Consider the following 17,520-nt stretch of genomic DNA (forward strand, 5'->3'; position numbering starts at 1 on the left):
TCATATATTTCTGCTTATTCCATTAAGTTTTGGTCATACCCCAATTTTGTATAGTGTTCTTTCCATTGTTTTTTGATTGTCTAAATATTAAACGTATCTTTTTCTTGTCTGTTTAAAGGTTTGTTTGCTTTATAGGCAATTGCTTGCTGTCCATGAATGTCATATTCTAGATGTTTCAACTTGCTCTGTGTGCTTTTTTATGTTTTCGAGCATCAATTTCTCTTCTTCGATTATATTCTCCTCTTTATTGTGGCGTTTTTTCTGTAAATGTTTTAGATATGCTTCCTTTTTCTCCCTTATTACTTTTTTCTGATTCTTTGTTCCATCTTCTTAATCAGTTTTATCACATCTTTTACATCTTGTTCCCACTGCTTCCAAAGCTTCCTTCTGAACACTACTACTTCTATTCTCCCATTCTTCATGAATATACTCAGTGGCGAGTTTCATTACCAGTTGTTCATTTAATTTATTTTCGTGTAGGGGGTGTATTCTGTTATCTTGTAATAACTGTACTTCGAGTGCTGTTTCTTTATTTCTGTTAGGTTTATTACTCCTTCACCAAACTGTTAAAATATTCATTTTAGAAATTACAAAATAATGGTCGGAACAGACGTTACTTCCTCGATATACTCTTTCATCGGTCGCCAGTGATGCTGCATTTTTGTTAACTATTATGTTGACTTTATGCTGACTATGTATATTTGTGAATATCCTTCTCTCTTAAAAAAGTGTTAGTGATTTTCTGGTTATTAAAAATTACCAGTGAACTTAACTCTTGCACTGAAATTTGAATATTAATTTATAACTGAACTGCACAAAATTATGGATGTTCCACAATATTAATTTATCTGGTTAACCAGATTTCGGCTTTTGAGACCGTTATAGATTGTAACTGACATATCAAATATGATGCAGTGAAAAAACAACTCTGTTTTTGCACTTCACTTTTCATGTGTAGAGTCTTTTCCAGTACTCACCAGTACTGTCATACTTGACATGTAACCTTCCTAACGCTTTATATTGCTGATTCTTAACTGAAACAGGTTTCTGTGAAATGATTTGACATGATTAAAGCATTTTTGTATGTCCATCCTTCTGATTGGGATTTTGAGGTGTTCCATTTTATTAGATGATTGAAGATTGGTTAACAGAGGGAACAAGCTTTGTGCGAAATATGACCACGTTACCTAAATGAAATCGTGTCTCTTTTCTTCACGAATATTAAAATATTAAAGAAGGTTGCTTTCAAAGGATAAACGTTTGTTGCATTTACTTCGTATATTGTGTAGTGGTCGTGTGTGTGTGTATTACGACTGCTATGGAAGGGTGGGGAGCCATTCTTCTGGTCTGTCAGGATGGTGTAGTTGCTCACGCACAAAATAGCGTGGGTTGGATGCTCTGGCGATGACTATGGGAATCGATCAGAGGCTTAATAAGTGACGGGACTGATCCACCATGGTACACAAAACAAGTCGGAATACTGTCGCAGAAGCAACGTAAAAAGCATGCCAAATTCAGAAGAACGCAAAATCTCCAAGACTGGCTAAGTTTCACGGAAGCTCGAAATTTAGTTCGGAGGTCGATGCGAGATGCTTTTAATAGTTTCCACAATGAAATTGTTAGACACTGGTCTTGCATTCGGGAGGACGACGGTTCAATCCCCCGTCCGGCCATCCTGATTTAGGTTTTCCGTGATTTCCCTAAATCGCTCCAGGCAAATACCGGGATGGTTCCTTTCAAAGGGCACGGCCGACTTCCTTCCCCGTCCTTCCCTAATCCGATGAGACCGATGACCTCGCAGTTTGGTCTCCCTCCCCAAACAACCCAACCCAACCCACAACGAAATATTGTCTCAAAATATGGTAGAAAACCCAAAAAGATTCTGGTCGTATGTAAAGTACACCAGTAGCAAAAAGTAGCCAATACCGTCACTGTGCGATAGTGATGGAAATGTTGCCGATGATGCTGCCACTAAAGCGGAGTTACTAAATAAAGTTTTCCGTAATTCCTTCACGAAAGAAGACGAAGTAAATATTCCAGGATTCGAAACCAGAACAGCTGTTAGCATGAGTGACATAAAAGTAGATATCTTAGGTGTTGCAAAACAACTCAAACCACTTAAGAAAGGCAAGTCTTCAGGTCCAGATGGTATACCAATCAGGTTCCTTTCAGTGTATGTAGATACAACAGCGGCTTTCTTAGCAATCATATACAACCGCTCACTTGACGAAAGGTCTGTTCCTGAATACTGGAAAGTAGCACAGGTCACACCAGTATTCAAGAAAGGAAGTAGGAGTAACTCACTGAATTACAGACCCATATCACTGACCTCAATTTGCAGTAGGATTTTGGAAAAAAATGATTCAAATGGCTCTGAGCACTATGGGACTTAACATCTTAGGTCATCAGTCCCCTAGAACTTGGATCTACTTAAACCTAACTAACCTAAGGACATCACACACATCCATGCCCGTGGCAGGATTCGAACCTGCGACCGTAGCAGTCCCGCGGTTCCGGACTGCAGCGCCTAGAACCGCACGGCCACCGGGACCGGCAGGATTTTGGAGCACATACTGTACTCGAACATTATTCATCACCTTGAAGAAAATGACTTATTGACACATAACGGATTGATACATACACGGATTCAGAAAATATCGTTCTTGTGCAACACAGCTAGCTCTTTATTCCCATGAAGTAATGAGTGCTGTTGACAAGGGATCTCAGATTCCATATTCCTAGATTTCCAGAAGGCATTTGATACCGTTCCTCACAAGCGACTGTTAATCAAATTGGGTGCATGCGGAGTATCGTTTCAGTTGTGTGACTGGATTCGTGATTTCCTCTCAGAGACGTCACAGTTCGTAGTGACAGACGGTAAATCATCAAGTGGAACAGAAGTGATATCTGGCGTTTCGCAAGGCAGTGTCATAGGCCCTCTGCTGTCCCTGATTTACATGAATGATCTAGGTGATAATCTGAGCAGCCCCCTTAGATTGTATGCAGATGACGCTATAATTTACCGTCTAGTAAAATCATCAGACAATTAGTTCCAATTACAAAATGATCTAGAGAGAATTTCTGTATGGTGCGAAAAGTGGCAATTGGCACTAAACAAAGAAAATTGCGGGGTCATTCACATGGATACTAAAAGAAATCCGATAAATTTTGGGTGTACGATAAATTGCACAAATCTAAGGGCTGTCAATTCGACTAAACCTAGGAATTTCAATTACGAGCAACATAAATTGGAAAGACCACATAGATAATATTGTGGGGAAGGCAACACAACGACTGCGCTTTGTTGGCAGAACACTTATAAGATGCGACAAACCCACTAAAGAGACAGCCTACACTACACTTGTCCGTCCTCTGCTGGAATATTTCTGCGCGGTGTGGGATCCTTACCAAGTAGGAGTGACGGAGGACATTGAAAAAGTGCAAGGAAAGGCAGATCGTTTCGTGTTATCGCGCAATAGGAGTGAGAGTCTCACTGATATGATATGCGAGTTGGGTTGGCAGTCATTGAAACAAAGGCGGTTTTCTTTGTGGCGAGATCTATTTACGAAATTTCAATCACCAACTTTCTCTTCCGAATGCGAAAATATTTTGCTGACACCCCACATACGTAGGGAGAAATGATCATCACAATAAAATAAGAGAAATCAGACCTCGAACGGAAAGATTTAGGTTTTCCTCTTTCCCACGCGCTATTCGAGAGTGGAATCGTAGAGAAGTAGTATGAAAATGGTTCGATGAACCCTCTGCCAGGCACTTAAGTGTGAATTGCAGAGTAACCATGTAGATGTAGATGTAGATGTAGACACATTTGTATAGACGGAAGTCATGTATCTATTAATTTCAACCAAGTACCGAAGATGTATGATGAGCTGCAATCGAAGCAAATAGTGGTATGCTTCGACTTAAGTAAATGTAATGTAGCATGAGAAAATATGTGTAAATACACGCCATCGCTTCTCAGTGTTTTGTGATGGACGACGATAGAAATGTAGCAGATGCCAGAAAGAGATTTATCAGATAAATGCTAAGTGTAATTTAGCCCTTAAGGTGGTCGCTAAGAAATATCTCGTTCATCCTGTGACGTCCCAACATTCCATTCGATAAACAACTTGTCCGTGTGTTCGCTTACCGAACGATTTCCAAAGCAAGCCCATCGGTTGCAGTTACTGCCGAATAGAAATGGGGAAACATGTGCAACTTATTGCTGTGAATGGCAATAACAGCTGACTCAACTAGGACAATATGTTTGATAAATCAGTGAATAAAAGGTATAAATTTGGTAGTGATCTTTCACGGTAATAAATATTTGCGGTGACTGGATTATTTAGTTGCTTGAAATGAACCTGGATAATTTCGAAATATGACAGTCGCCAATCCAACTGGACAAACGTCACTGCAAAATTAGTTGACTACAGCAGTGACGTCCGTAATATGCAGCTATGTGTAAAACTCGGTTACATAATGCTGTAACATGCAATACAATAAAACATACTGTGTGACAATGTAACTACCTTGAACACGACAATACATAGAGTTCGCAGCACACTTACCTTTATAAATTGGTTTTAGATGGATTAAGCACAACGTAAAAATAAACCTTTCAAACCGCTGAAACTCACCAAGAAAGATAAACTCCTGGAAACAAAGCTGAAATACGACCATAATTCAGGAAGCAGAACGAAATGCAAATTTCTTACACTGTTTAACTTGTTGAGTGCCAATATTATAATTAAATTAAATGATTACTTTTAAAACAAAATAATACTAGGTTGAAGGTTGTTATTACTCAAACTGACTGTTAGTTAATTTAGTTTTACTCATGAATTTCTCAAAGGAATTGAGAAAATTGATATAATTCTCTGACCTCTGTTAGTGTCACAACGTAACAATATAATCTATCACACACAATCTACACTGACACAAAAGACTGCATTAAAAAATTACTATTTGCCAAAGAGTCTCTGGAAAATATAAATTAAATGACTCATTACTTTAAGCATCACTGTTACACCTTCTACTGTCTTAATCTGTGGAGAGGCTTATTAGCACCAACAATGGTCCAGTACTACTCCACATCTGATGTTTGCAACAACCTAACAATATTGTGCATTTGATTAACTGTTATCTGAATTTTGGTCTCTGCGCACTGCAACCCACGAGCGTAAGGCTTGCGAGAGAACCGCTTGTTGTTAACTTTCGCCTACAAAACCTACGGGAGCGTAGTCTTCCATACATGAGCCCACTCCACGGCTCAGACTTTCTGTTGATGATACGTTCAATGGCCGGCTCCCGTCTCTACAATCAGCGGGTCCACCCTCCCACGCCACTTTCCAAAGTCATTGTTAGAAAGACGTCTACTTAAACCTAACTAACCTAAAGACATCACACACATCCATGCCCGAGGCAGGATTCGAATCTGCGACCATAGCAGTCGCTCGGTCCCGGACTGAAGAGCCTAGAACCGCTCGGCCACTGCGGCCGGCTATAAGCATTGAATTTTTTTTTTTTTTTGATTAACGTGTACCCAGAGTGCACAACAAACAGTCTATCTTTGTTACTTTACGCACTGGTGTGAAAAAGGTAAGACGAAAATAGCTTTCACACGATATATAGAAAGAGCTGCTACAGTTAAGTACAGAGTGTAACTGGACGAAATACACAATGAGACGATCAAAAACCATACTTTTATCCAATGGCAATAATTACAGTGAAGCCGCGACTCTATGATGGCTCCCTGAACTTTACAAACGGGAAGACAGGTTCTTAACGAGGTGTGTGATCACCACTAACGACAGTGCTTTCTCTGCAACGTGTTGCCATGTGGCCGGCCGGTGTGGCGGAGCGGTTCTAGGCGCTACAGTCTGGACCCGCGCGACCGCTACGGTCGCAGGTTCAAATCCTGCCTCGGGCATGGATGTGTGTGATGTACATAGGTTAGATTTAAGTGGTTCTACGTTCTAGGAGACTGATGACCTCAGAAGTTAAGTCCCATAGTGCTCAGAGCCATTTGAACCATTTGAACCATCCTTCTACTCGCTGTGTCCATCTCCTCCTACCCTGCTCCCAGTCCATCTCTTCCTACCTCTTCGTACTGTTGATTTCCTCCACCCTTATCTTTCTGTACATATCCTCCACTTCCCAAGCTGTGTCCACCTCCTCCTCCCCTCTCTCTATCCACCTTTTCACCCCCTTTTCCTGCGCCTCTGCTCCTTTTTCCTTTCTCTGTCCATGTGGGCCGCAAGGTTAGCAACCATTTCTTGTAGCAGGACGCTCTATTCCTCCACAAGTGCAGTTGAGAACTGGTGAATGGTGTTGGTGCGTGTGGACGTGTTGCAATAAGTCTCCCTAAGGCTTGCCACATGTGCTCGATAGGATTTAAGTCGGGGTAACAGGCAGGCCACTCTATTCCCCGAATATCCTCTCGTTCTAAGAGTCCTCCATCTACGCTGTTCAATATGGTCATCCATAAAAATGAAGCCAGGGCCGAGTGCACCTCTGAAAAGAGGCCCATGGGGAGGGATTGCAGTTTAACAATAACGTTGACAGTGAGTGTATTGTGTTCAAAGATTTGTAGCTTAGTACGTGCTTGCTACATTATGGCTCCCCATACCATAACACCTGGACCATCGAAGCGACCATATTCGACAATGCTGTTCGACAATGCTTTAAGTACCCTCACGTAGAGCGAGGGGGGGGGGGAAATTGGGGGTAGTGAACACGTAATGCATCCAGTAACTGTGGAAGAAGATCGTTTTAGTGTCTCAGGTGTGATGGTGTGGGGAGGTGTAGAGTCGCATCGGTGAACTGACCTCCAGGTTTTTGGACATACTACACTCACCAGCGAACGTTACTGAGGCACTTCACTGTTTCCCCATGTGCGTCTTTCAGTGGTGCATTCTGCCTAACACCATTCATCACAGAAAGACTCAACAAACCCCCAAGGTATAATTAACCCTGCATCAAATGGTTCAAATGGCTCTGAGCACTATGGGACTCAACATCTTAGTTCATAAGTCCCCTAGAACTTAGAACTACTTAAACCTAACTAACCTAAGGACATCACACACACCCATGCCCGAGGCAGGATTCGAACCTGCGACCGTAGCAGTCCCGCGGTTCCGGACTGCAGCGCCAGAACCGCACCGGCCACCGCGGCCGGCAACCCTGCATCCGTGGAAGAATATAGGTCCATTCAATATAACAGATTCTGCAGTTCCATTTCCTCCAAGTTTATTTTCCAGACTAATAAAATGTTTGTACACGGGTACGCGGTGGCGACGTTGACGATACATGGAAAAATACATGTATGGATGAAGGGACTTGGTGTACGTGCAGAAAATGTAACTATAACTGGAGACCATACTCTGTACTGTAAGTCATATTAACAGAATCTTCCGTCGGTTTTTGGTAGAACAACATTATAATAATAAATGAAAAGCACCTGTTTGCTTTTGTTCTACTCGTACAATATCATTTTTATTGTTAACCGGTTTTCGGCTTACATGACCATCTTCAGACAATGTTTTACTCAGACAATGTCTGAACATGGCCTTGTAAGCCGAAAACCGGTTAGCAATAAAAATAATATTGTAGAACAAAAGCAAACTGGTGCTTTTCATTTATTATTGTACTATAAGTGTTAATAAAGTGTGATGCTTGACCTCCGTAATCGGGGAGCGTACATCGCGAACCGGGGGCTCAAAGATGCAACAGTTTGAATATAAGGAAGGCCCTGAGTGGTGTGGAGAACTATATTCTTCAAAAAATTCCGTTACGAGTAAAGAAACGGTTTGCTTTCTCAGAAAAACGCAGATGTGTATAGAGAAGAGCTGACAGTCTCTGTTTTGAATGGAACGAGAATAATCGACGGAGGGTAAGTGATTTTGGGACGCTAAGTTATGTCCGCAGCACAGTGTATCGTGAATTGTGGATTGCAGGCATTAATGTAGTTACAGTAAACCAGAGTATTTTTTTGTTGTAATAATCAGCATAGTCACAGAATAAAAACATCTACCAACCCTCTTACTGTATAGAAATAATTTACTTGCCTGCCTGTAGCAATAGTGACACTATCATCATAAGCCGCGTTTTTTGTTGTGAAACTTCCTGGCCGCTGAACAATGATTTTAGCGCGGAATTTTGCTATTTGCGAGCAATTCTCTCGCTGGCTGTGAGTTATCCAGACACTATCTACGACACGTCCTCATAATTCTGCTTCCGCCAGTACCTCATTCTACATTCCAACCTTCACATATGTCTTTCTGTGCACTTTGCTGTCATAAAAGTGGAAAGCAGGTGCTGGCGGAAGTGAAGCTTTATGTGCGCGTTGTGATGTGTGCAGGGGTAGCTCAGATGGTAAGAGCTTTACTCACGAAAGACTGGGTTCCAGGTTCGAGTGCCCGTCCAGCACACATATTTAATCCGCCAGGTAGTTGCTGTCAGACAGCAAAGGACTTGGAAGAGCAGTTGAACGGAATGGACAGTGTCTTGAAAGGAGGGTATAAGGTGAACATCAACAAAAGCAAAATGATGATAATGGAATGTAGTAGAATTAAATCGGGTGATGCTGAGGGAATTAGATTAGGAAATGAGACACTTAAAGTAGTAAAGGAGTTTTGCTATTTGGGGAGCAAAATAACTGATGATGGTCGAAGTAGAGAGGATATAAAATGTAGACTGGCAATGGCAAGGAAATCGTTTGTGAAGAAGAGAAATTTGTTAACATCGAGTATAGATTTAAGTGTCAGGAAGTCGTTTGTAAAAGTATTTGTATGGAGTGTAGCCATGTATGGAAGAGAAACATGGACGATAAATAGTTTGGACAAGAAGAGAATAGAAGCTTTCGAAATGTGGTGCTACTGAAGGATGCTGAAGATTATGTGGGTAGATCACATAACTAATGAGGAGGTATTGAATAGAATTGGGGAGAAGAGGAGTTTGTGGCGCAACTTGACTAGAAGAAGGGCTCGGTTGGTAGGACATGTTCTGAGGCATCAAGGGATCACCAATGTAATATTGGAGGGCAGCGTGTAGGGTAAAAATCGTAGAGGGAGACCAAGAGATGAATACACTAAGCAAATTCAGAAGGATGTAGGCTGCAGTAAGTACTGGGAGATGAAGCAGGTTGCACAGGATAGAGTAGCATGGAGAACTGCATCAAACCAGTCTTCAGGACTGAAGACCACAACAACAACAACAACAGGTAGTTTCGAAATGGCGCACATTTCACTGCAGACTGAAAGTTTCATTCTGGCTTTTCTGTTCCTTTCTCCATGAGTTTTAGGCCTGACGCCATTTGCGCCAAACAAGAGCGATACACGAATAGTTTTCTCTGCTTTATGTCTACAGGCCAACATCAGGGGCGCGCTGCTTATGGTGCAACAGCCGTCGATAACGACGGGCTTCATGCTCGACTACTGCATCGGCCCCTTCGTATCGTACACTACGCTAGCGGCCATAGGGCTGGCCGTGCCTCTCCTCTTTATGGTGGCCTTCTTCTGGGTGCCAGAGTCGCCCTACTACCTGCTCGCTAGGGGCAGAGACGAGGACGCCGAAAGGTCTCTCCGGCGGCTGCGAGACGACAACAGTGACATCTCTTCTGAGCTACAGAGGATGAAGGTACACGCTTTACACAATCAGTACTAACTGCAACTAAAACGTATTCTTTCTAGAACCTTGCAAGACACTGTGGTTACAATTGTCGTCCTAAACGTGCGTAGATTTGCTTATCAGTCTTCAAATTCATTCTCTCCCCCCTTTTCCAGATTCCTCCATATCTCTGCTTATTTTCTGTTGGTCATGCATACAAATCAAAATCACACATAAGACATAAAAAGTATACTTTTACAAGAGAAGAAGACTTTCGTCAAGCTACGAAATTGCTTTGCCTCAGGTAGTGATTTAGAATTAAGAAATTAGTTTCATTAAATATACACTACTGGCCATTAAAATTGCTACACCACGAAGATGACGTGCTGCAGACGCGAAATTTAACCGACAGGAAGAAGATGCTGTGATAAGCAAATGATAAGCTTTTCAGAACATTCACACGAGGTTGGCTCCGGTGGCGACACCTACAACGTGCTGACATGAGGAAAGTTTCCAACCGATTTCTCATACACAAACAGCAGTTGACTGGCGTTGCCTGGTGAAACGTTGTTGTGATGCCTCGTGTAAGGAGGAGAAATGCGTACCATCACGTTTCCGGCTTTGATAAACGTCGGATTGTAGCCTATCGCGATTGTGGTTTATCGTATCGCGACATTGCTGCTCGCGTTGATCGAGATCCAATGACTGTTAGCAGAATATGGAATCGGTGGGTTCAAGAGGGTAATACGGAACGCCGTGCTGGATCCAAACGGCCTCGTATCACTAGCAGTCGAGATGACAGGCATCTTATCCGCATAGCTGTAACGGATCGCGCAGCCACGTCTCGATCCCTGAGTCAACAGATGGGGACGTTTGCAAGACAACAACCATCTGCACGAACAGTTCGACGACGTTTGCAGAAGCATGGACTATCAACTCGGAGACCATGGCTGCGGTTACCCTTGACGCTGCATCACACACAGGAGCGCCTGCGATGGTGTACTCAACGACGAACCTGGGTGCACGAATGGCAAAACCTCATTTTTTCGGATGAATCCAGGTTCTGTTTACAGCATCATGATGGTCGCATCCGTGTTTGGCGACATCCCAGTGAACGCACATTGGAAGCGTGTATTGGTCATCGCCATACTGGCGTATCACCCGGCGTGATGGTATGCGGTGCCGTTGGTTACACGTCTCGGTCACCTCTTGTTCATATTGACGGCACTTTGAACAGTGGACGTTACATTTCAGATGTGTTACGACCCGTGGCTCTACCCTTCATTCGATCCCTGCGTAACCCTACATTTCATCAGGATAATGCACGACCGCATGTTGCAGGTCCTGTATGGGCCTTTCTGGATACAGAACATGTTCGACTGCTACCTGGCCAGCACATTCTCCAGATCTCTCACCAATTGAAAACGTCTGGTCAATGGTGGCCGAGCAACTGGCTCGGCACAATACGCCAGTCACTACTCTTGATCAACTGTGGTATCGTGTTGAAGCTGCATGGGCAGCTGTACCTGTAAACACCATCCAAGCTCTGTTTGACTCAATGCCCAGGCGCATTAAGGCCGTTATTACGGCCAGAAGTGGTTGTTCTGGGTACTGATTTCTCATGATCTATGCACCCAAATTGCGTGTAAATGTAATCACATGTCAGTTCTAATATATTTGTCCAATGAATACCCATTTATCATCTGTATTTCTTCTTGGTGTAGCAGTTTTAATGGCCTGTAGCGTATAAATCCACAGAAGTGAAGCATGGTAAACCCGAAAGCAATGTTCGGGAGTTTCCTTTACAAATCTCTAAGTGTTCTAGAGGGGACTGACCACGTAATACTGTACAGGAACCCATGTCCGGAAATCTACCGTTTCCGCTGTACAGCCGTTTGAAAACATGTTTGCTAGGTTGGTATGCAATAGTACTGTCACGGTGTTGGTGGTTACGTCAAATCGTTTCCTACTCAAAATGTTTTCTACTCACTCCCCTCTAAAAATCCTGGAAGGTTGTAGCGGGACTTTTCGAATGCCCTATATTTCAAATAACATTTCCCAAACGGAAATAAAGAATGAAATGAAGACGCTCTAATATCCTACCACTTCAGCGATATGGAGAAGAACTCGAATAGCGCCGATAATATTTATACACCTCAAACGTTTAAATGTGTATGAATTTCTAAGGGACCAAACTGCTGAGGTCATCGGTCCCTAGACTTACACACTACTTAAACTAACTTACGCTAAGGACAACACACACATCTATGCCAAGGGAGGACTCAAACCTCCGGTGACTTTGCGCCTCAAACCACGCGGCCACTTCGCGCGGCATTTATACAGCTCACACCCCCTCAACTCACGGCTGGGGGTCGCATCAAACACTGACCTCTATACACTGCGAAACTGAATGTCGCTTGCTGGCGTTGCGGATTCAGGACGCGTTGAGGAAAGCATGTGATCGGATCAGAGAATGGGAATCGTTCTATGTACAACATGGACTACAAATGGGGAAATCCAGTACCCTCAGCAAGATAAACGACTACGACAAAGGATTATTACGTATCCAAGGCCTCTGAACGAATGTGGCAGAGGGCGTTCTCTACAAGCCTTTTATATTGGGGGCTTCCGACCCCGCATGTCGGATTCATTGCCTCTTACCTCTGTGACCATCCCTTCAAGTCACTGCTGAAGATGGTATCTCGACAGCCAGAGCAGTACAAGCGGGAGTGCCGCAGGGGTCTATCCTCGGACCTATTCTGCGCTCCCTGTATACCGCCCATGTCCCAAAGACAGAGAGGGTATTGTTGGCACTTTATGCGGACAGCACCTCGCTCTACGGTCCCTCCGTGAGGACTGACATCGTGCATCGCCGTTTTCAGGCGGCGTACAACGTTGTAGGGGCATGGGCAACCAAGTGGCGCCTGAAGTTTAAAGCCACGAAAAGCCAGGGCGTCATGATTACGAGACGCAGAGTCCCAGCGGTCCTTCAACCGTTGCGAAACATGGGAGACCCCATCCTATAGTCTCGCACGGCAAAGTATCTCGGAGTAGCTCTAGATAAGCACTTCGTATGGAAACCGCACATCCGCGAGGTCTGGGGTAAAGCATGTGCCCGCCCGAAGGCTCTTTACTCCTTGCTAAACCCATAGTCGACACTTCCCCACATTGCGGTGCTGCACTGTATCTAGCACTGATCCGACCAGCGCCAGAATACGCGGCCGCAGTCTGGGCAAACGCAGCCTATTCCAAAATTTGTCGCCCTCAAGGCGTGCATGTACGAGGTGCATTCAAGTTCTAAGGCCTCCGATTTTTTTCTAATTAACTACTCACCCGAAATCGATGAAACTGGCGTTACTTCTCGACGTAATCGCCCTGCAGACGTACACATTTTTCACAACGCTGACGCCATGATTCCATGCCAGCGGCGAAGGCTTCTTTAGGAGTCTGTTTTGACCACTGGAAAATCGCTGAGGCAATAGCAGCACGGCTGGTGAATGTGCGGCCACGGAGAGTGTCTTTCATTGTTGGAAAAAGCCAAAAGTCACTAGGAGCCAGGTCAGGTGAGTAGGGAGCATGAGGAATCACTTCAAAGTTGTTATCACGAAAAAACTGTTGCGTAACGTTAGCTCGATGTGCAGGTTCGTTGTCTTGGTGAAACAGCACACGCGCAGCCCTTCCCGCACGTTTTTGTTGCAGTGCAGGAAGGAATTTGTTCTTCAAAACATTTTCGTAGGATGCACCTGTTACCATAGTGCCCTTTGGAACGCAATGGGTAAGGATTACGCCCTCGCTGTCCCAGAACATGGACACCATCATTTTTTCAGCACTGGTGGTTATCCGAAATTATTTTGGTGGCGGTGAATCTGTGCGCTTCCATTGAGCTGACTGGCGCTTTGTTTCTGCATTGAAAAATGGCATCCTCGTCTCATCCATTGTCACAACCGACGAAAAGAAAGTCCCATTCGTGCTGTTGTAGCGCGTCAACATTGCTCGGCAATATGCCACACGGGCAGCCATGTGATTGTCCGTCAGCATTCGTAGCACCCACCTGGATGACACTTTCCGCATTTTCAGGTCGTCATGCAGGACTGTGTGCACAGAACCCACAGAAATGCCAACTCTGGAGGCGATCTGTTCAACAGTCATTCGGCGATCCCCCAAAACAATTCTCTCCACTTTCTCGATCATGTCGTCAGACTGGCTTGTGCGAGCCCGAGGTTGTTTCGGTTTGTTGTCACACGATGTTCTGCCTTCATTAAACTGTCGCAGCCATGAACGCACTTTCGACACATCCGTAACTCCATCACCACATGTCTCCTTCAACTGTCGATGAATTTCAATTGGTTTCACACCACGCAAATTCAGAAAACGAATGATTGCACCACGCTGTTCAAATAAGGAAAACGTCGCCATTTTAAGTATTTAAACAGTTCTCATTATCGGCGCTGGCGGTAAAATTCCATCTGCCGTACGATGCTGCCATCTCCGGGACGTATTGACAATGAACGCGGCCTCATTTTAAAACAATGCGCATGTTTCTATCTCTTTCCAATCCAGAGAAAAAAAATCGGAGGCCTTAGAACTTGAATGCACCTCGTACTCGCCATGCACCTCCCGCAAAAGTACCCTACCCTGGAACTGCAACAGGAGACAGGTATCCCCATGATCAGGGACCGAATAAAACAGATTGTGCGGCAGTTCTATGAAACGACGTGCCAGTCTGATAACAGGCTGATTTGATGTCTGGGAAACCAGCAGCCCAGACGAAAGACCGCTAGATAGCCGGATCTGCTACGGCAGTGACGATAGGATGGTTAAAACATGTTAAAAAATTCGGAAAACAGAGACGACATACACATCCATTAAGCATAATACGAGTACGATCACTTTAAGGAAAAGCAGGAACAGTTTTCTGAACACTTAACCTGCATAAAGGAGACTGTAAGGGCTGTCCTTTAGAAAAAGACCGGCGGTAGGTGCGGCTCCGGGAACAATTATCATGGAAATGGCGAAACTAGTCGGTTGTTCGCGTGCTACTGTCGTGATCGTCAATGGAAAGTGGCAGGAGAATGGTGATACGACGAGTCGGCGATCAGGTGTTCAACATCAATGTCCCATGGCGGAACACGGTCTGGTACTTTACCACTCTGTAAAACGGAATAGGTGGCAATCTGTGGCAGACCTGACGCCACATGGCGGAACACGGTCTGGTACTTTACCACTCTGTAAAACGGAATAGGTGGCAATCTGTGGCAGATCTGACGCCAGAGTATGATGCTGGTGCAGGCATAAGTGTTCCGGAGCGCACCGCCCAATGCAAGTTGTTTCGACCCTGACACGTTGCCGTGTTGACTCCAACAACACAGTCAATTACGAATGCAGTGGATACGCGATAATTGGTATTAGACCATGCATCATTGGGAACGTGCGGTCCGGTCGGATTAATCACTTTTATTGTTGCACCAGCTCGATGGTCGTATTTCGATACGCCTTTATCAAGGCTAGCGGGTGTTCGAAATATGCAACATGGCACTGAATCAACGCTGTGCTGTGTTTATTATGCGTTTGGGAATATCCATCTGTTGTTCCAGGAGACCTGTGACAGTAATCAAAGCACCTGTTCCTGACGGCGATGGCATCTTCCAGCACGATAACTGTCTGTGTCACAAGGGCACAATCTTACTATAGTGGTTGGAAGAATATTATAGCGAACGTTGATGTCTCGGCCACCAAATTCGCCTGATCTGAACCAGATGGAACACATCTAGGGCGCTATTGAGCGGTAGCTTCTCTCTCACAAACCACAGGTGTTGCATGACCTGTGCGGAGGCATCTGGTGCCAGATACCTCCAAAATACAAACAAGGACTCGTTAAATCCATGACACATACTTTCGTTGCAGTAATGCATTCCAAAGGAGGACCAGCGCGCCCTTAAGTAGGTGTTCGTAATGGTTTGGTTCTAGAGTGTAACTTTGTGCAGGGAATGTATGTCCAGTAACGCAAAGGCTGCAGTTTTGGACCAATAGCACTTCTCCTCATATCTCTAATGTTGCCGCACATTTGGTGTACTTCGCTCGCAGCTCCTGAAGTAGAGATGCAACCTTTCCAGTAGTTGCGGGGGTCAACTGTCTGAGTGAGTGACTGAACTGGTCTTGTAACACCAGCCAAAACTGCCTCGTTGTGTTGCTACTGTGAATGATTAAAAGCAAGGTGAAACTACAGCTGATACTTTTATTTTCCCGAGGTCATTCAGCTCTATTATATGGCCTTATGATGATGGCATCCTCTTGGGTAAAATATTCCGGAGATAAAATAGTCTCCCATTCGAATCTCAGGATAGTGACTACTGTCATCATCAGCAAACACAAAAACTGGCGGTCTGCGGGTCGGAGGGTGGGATGTTAGATTCCTTAATCGGGGAGATAGGTTGGAGAATTTAAAAAAGGAACGAATAGGTTAAAGTTAGGTATAGTGTGAATTAATGAAGAGATGTGATGGGAGGAACAGGACTTCTGGTTGGGTGAATACATGATTATAAACACAAAATCGAATGCAGATGTTGCAGGAGTAAGCCTAATAATGCAAAAAAATAGGAAGGTTGGTAAGCTAATATGAACAGCATTCGGAACTCTTATCGTAGTCAAAATAAACACAAAGCCAACACCCGCCATAGTAGTATACGTGATAAATAGGTTGAAAGAATGCGTGATGAGATAAAAGAAATTATTCAGATACTTAAGGAAGACGAAAATCTATTTGTGATGGGTGACTGAAACAGTAAGAAAAGCAAGAGAAGGAAAATACAATATAACTTAATTTTGTCCATTGTTTTCCAGTGTTCCATCCGCGATTGTTTTACTTTCCTAAAATGAAGAACAAACCTTCTTCAGTCACAGGTTGTGTTTATTTACTGCACTACGCATTTCGAGCCCTGGAGGCTCATCTTCAGGTGCTTTTTAGTGATTTACATGAGTTTTTTTTTAGTTGCTTGCCTATTGATATTACATTTTTGTGTTACAACATGGTATATAGTACATATAAGTTTAACAGCGTTAATAATATGAAACTAACTTATGGTTTAACATTGTGTGATGTCTGCTTCTGCTGTGCAGTTGGTATACACAATGCACATCTTTAATTTTGTAGTACATACGCAGTCACACACTTTTTCGCACATTGTAGTAGCAGAACGTAAACATGTCAAAGATTGTCATTCATACAGATGTTCTGCTTCTAAACATAATCGATTTTCTTGTTTCCCAGAAGATAGTATGATATAGTATTACTAGTACACAGGTATTATTAAAATAATTATTTGGCACCATGTTGTAGGTTGTCAGCTGTTTGCACTATTATAGATTTGATTTCTCACGAAAAAATAAACTTTTAAAGGTGTAAAAAAAATTGTTGCTGTTAAACTCTGTTTGTTCATTCAACAAGTTTTCGGAATATTTTTCTTTGTGTAGCATTCTTTCTAACTGTTCTAGTAGATTAAGTTTTTTACTGTTGGGTTCTGTGTGGAGTATAGTTAGGTTGTTGTGGATGTCGTCAAGTCTGTGTTTATTAATATACACTCCTGGAAATGAAAAAAGAACACATTGACACCGGTGTGTCAGACCCACCATACTTGCTCCGGACACTGCGAGAGGGCTGTACAAGCAATGATCACACCCACGGCACAGCGGACACACCAGGAACCGCGGTGTTGGCCGTCGAATGGCGCTAGCTGCGCAGCATTTGTGCACCGCCGCCGTCCGTGTCAGCCAGTTTGCCGTGGCATACGGAGCTCCGTCGCAGTCTTTAACACTGGTAGCATGCCGCGACAGCGTGGACGTGAACCGTATGTGCAGTTGACGGACTTTGAGCGAGGGCGTATAGTGGGCATGCGGGAGGCCGGGTGGACGTAC

General features: G+C 43.9%; 1 protein-coding gene across 1 annotated transcript in view; it reads left to right on the plus strand.

Annotated features, from left to right (window-relative positions):
• The window catches only part of LOC126474207 (facilitated trehalose transporter Tret1-like), a 200,551-nt gene that overhangs the window by 39,044 nt on the left and 143,987 nt on the right, over window positions 1-17,520 (plus strand). Inside the window, exon 3 of the mRNA XM_050101671.1 lies at window positions 9,370-9,639. Coding sequence (XP_049957628.1) covers window positions 9,370-9,639 — 270 coding nt within the window. The remainder of the gene's footprint in view (window positions 1-9,369; window positions 9,640-17,520) is intronic.

The sequence above is a fragment of the Schistocerca serialis genome, chromosome 4 (assembly GCF_023864345.2).
Source record: "Schistocerca serialis cubense isolate TAMUIC-IGC-003099 chromosome 4, iqSchSeri2.2, whole genome shotgun sequence".
Taxonomy (NCBI): Eukaryota; Metazoa; Arthropoda; class Insecta; order Orthoptera; family Acrididae; genus Schistocerca; species Schistocerca serialis.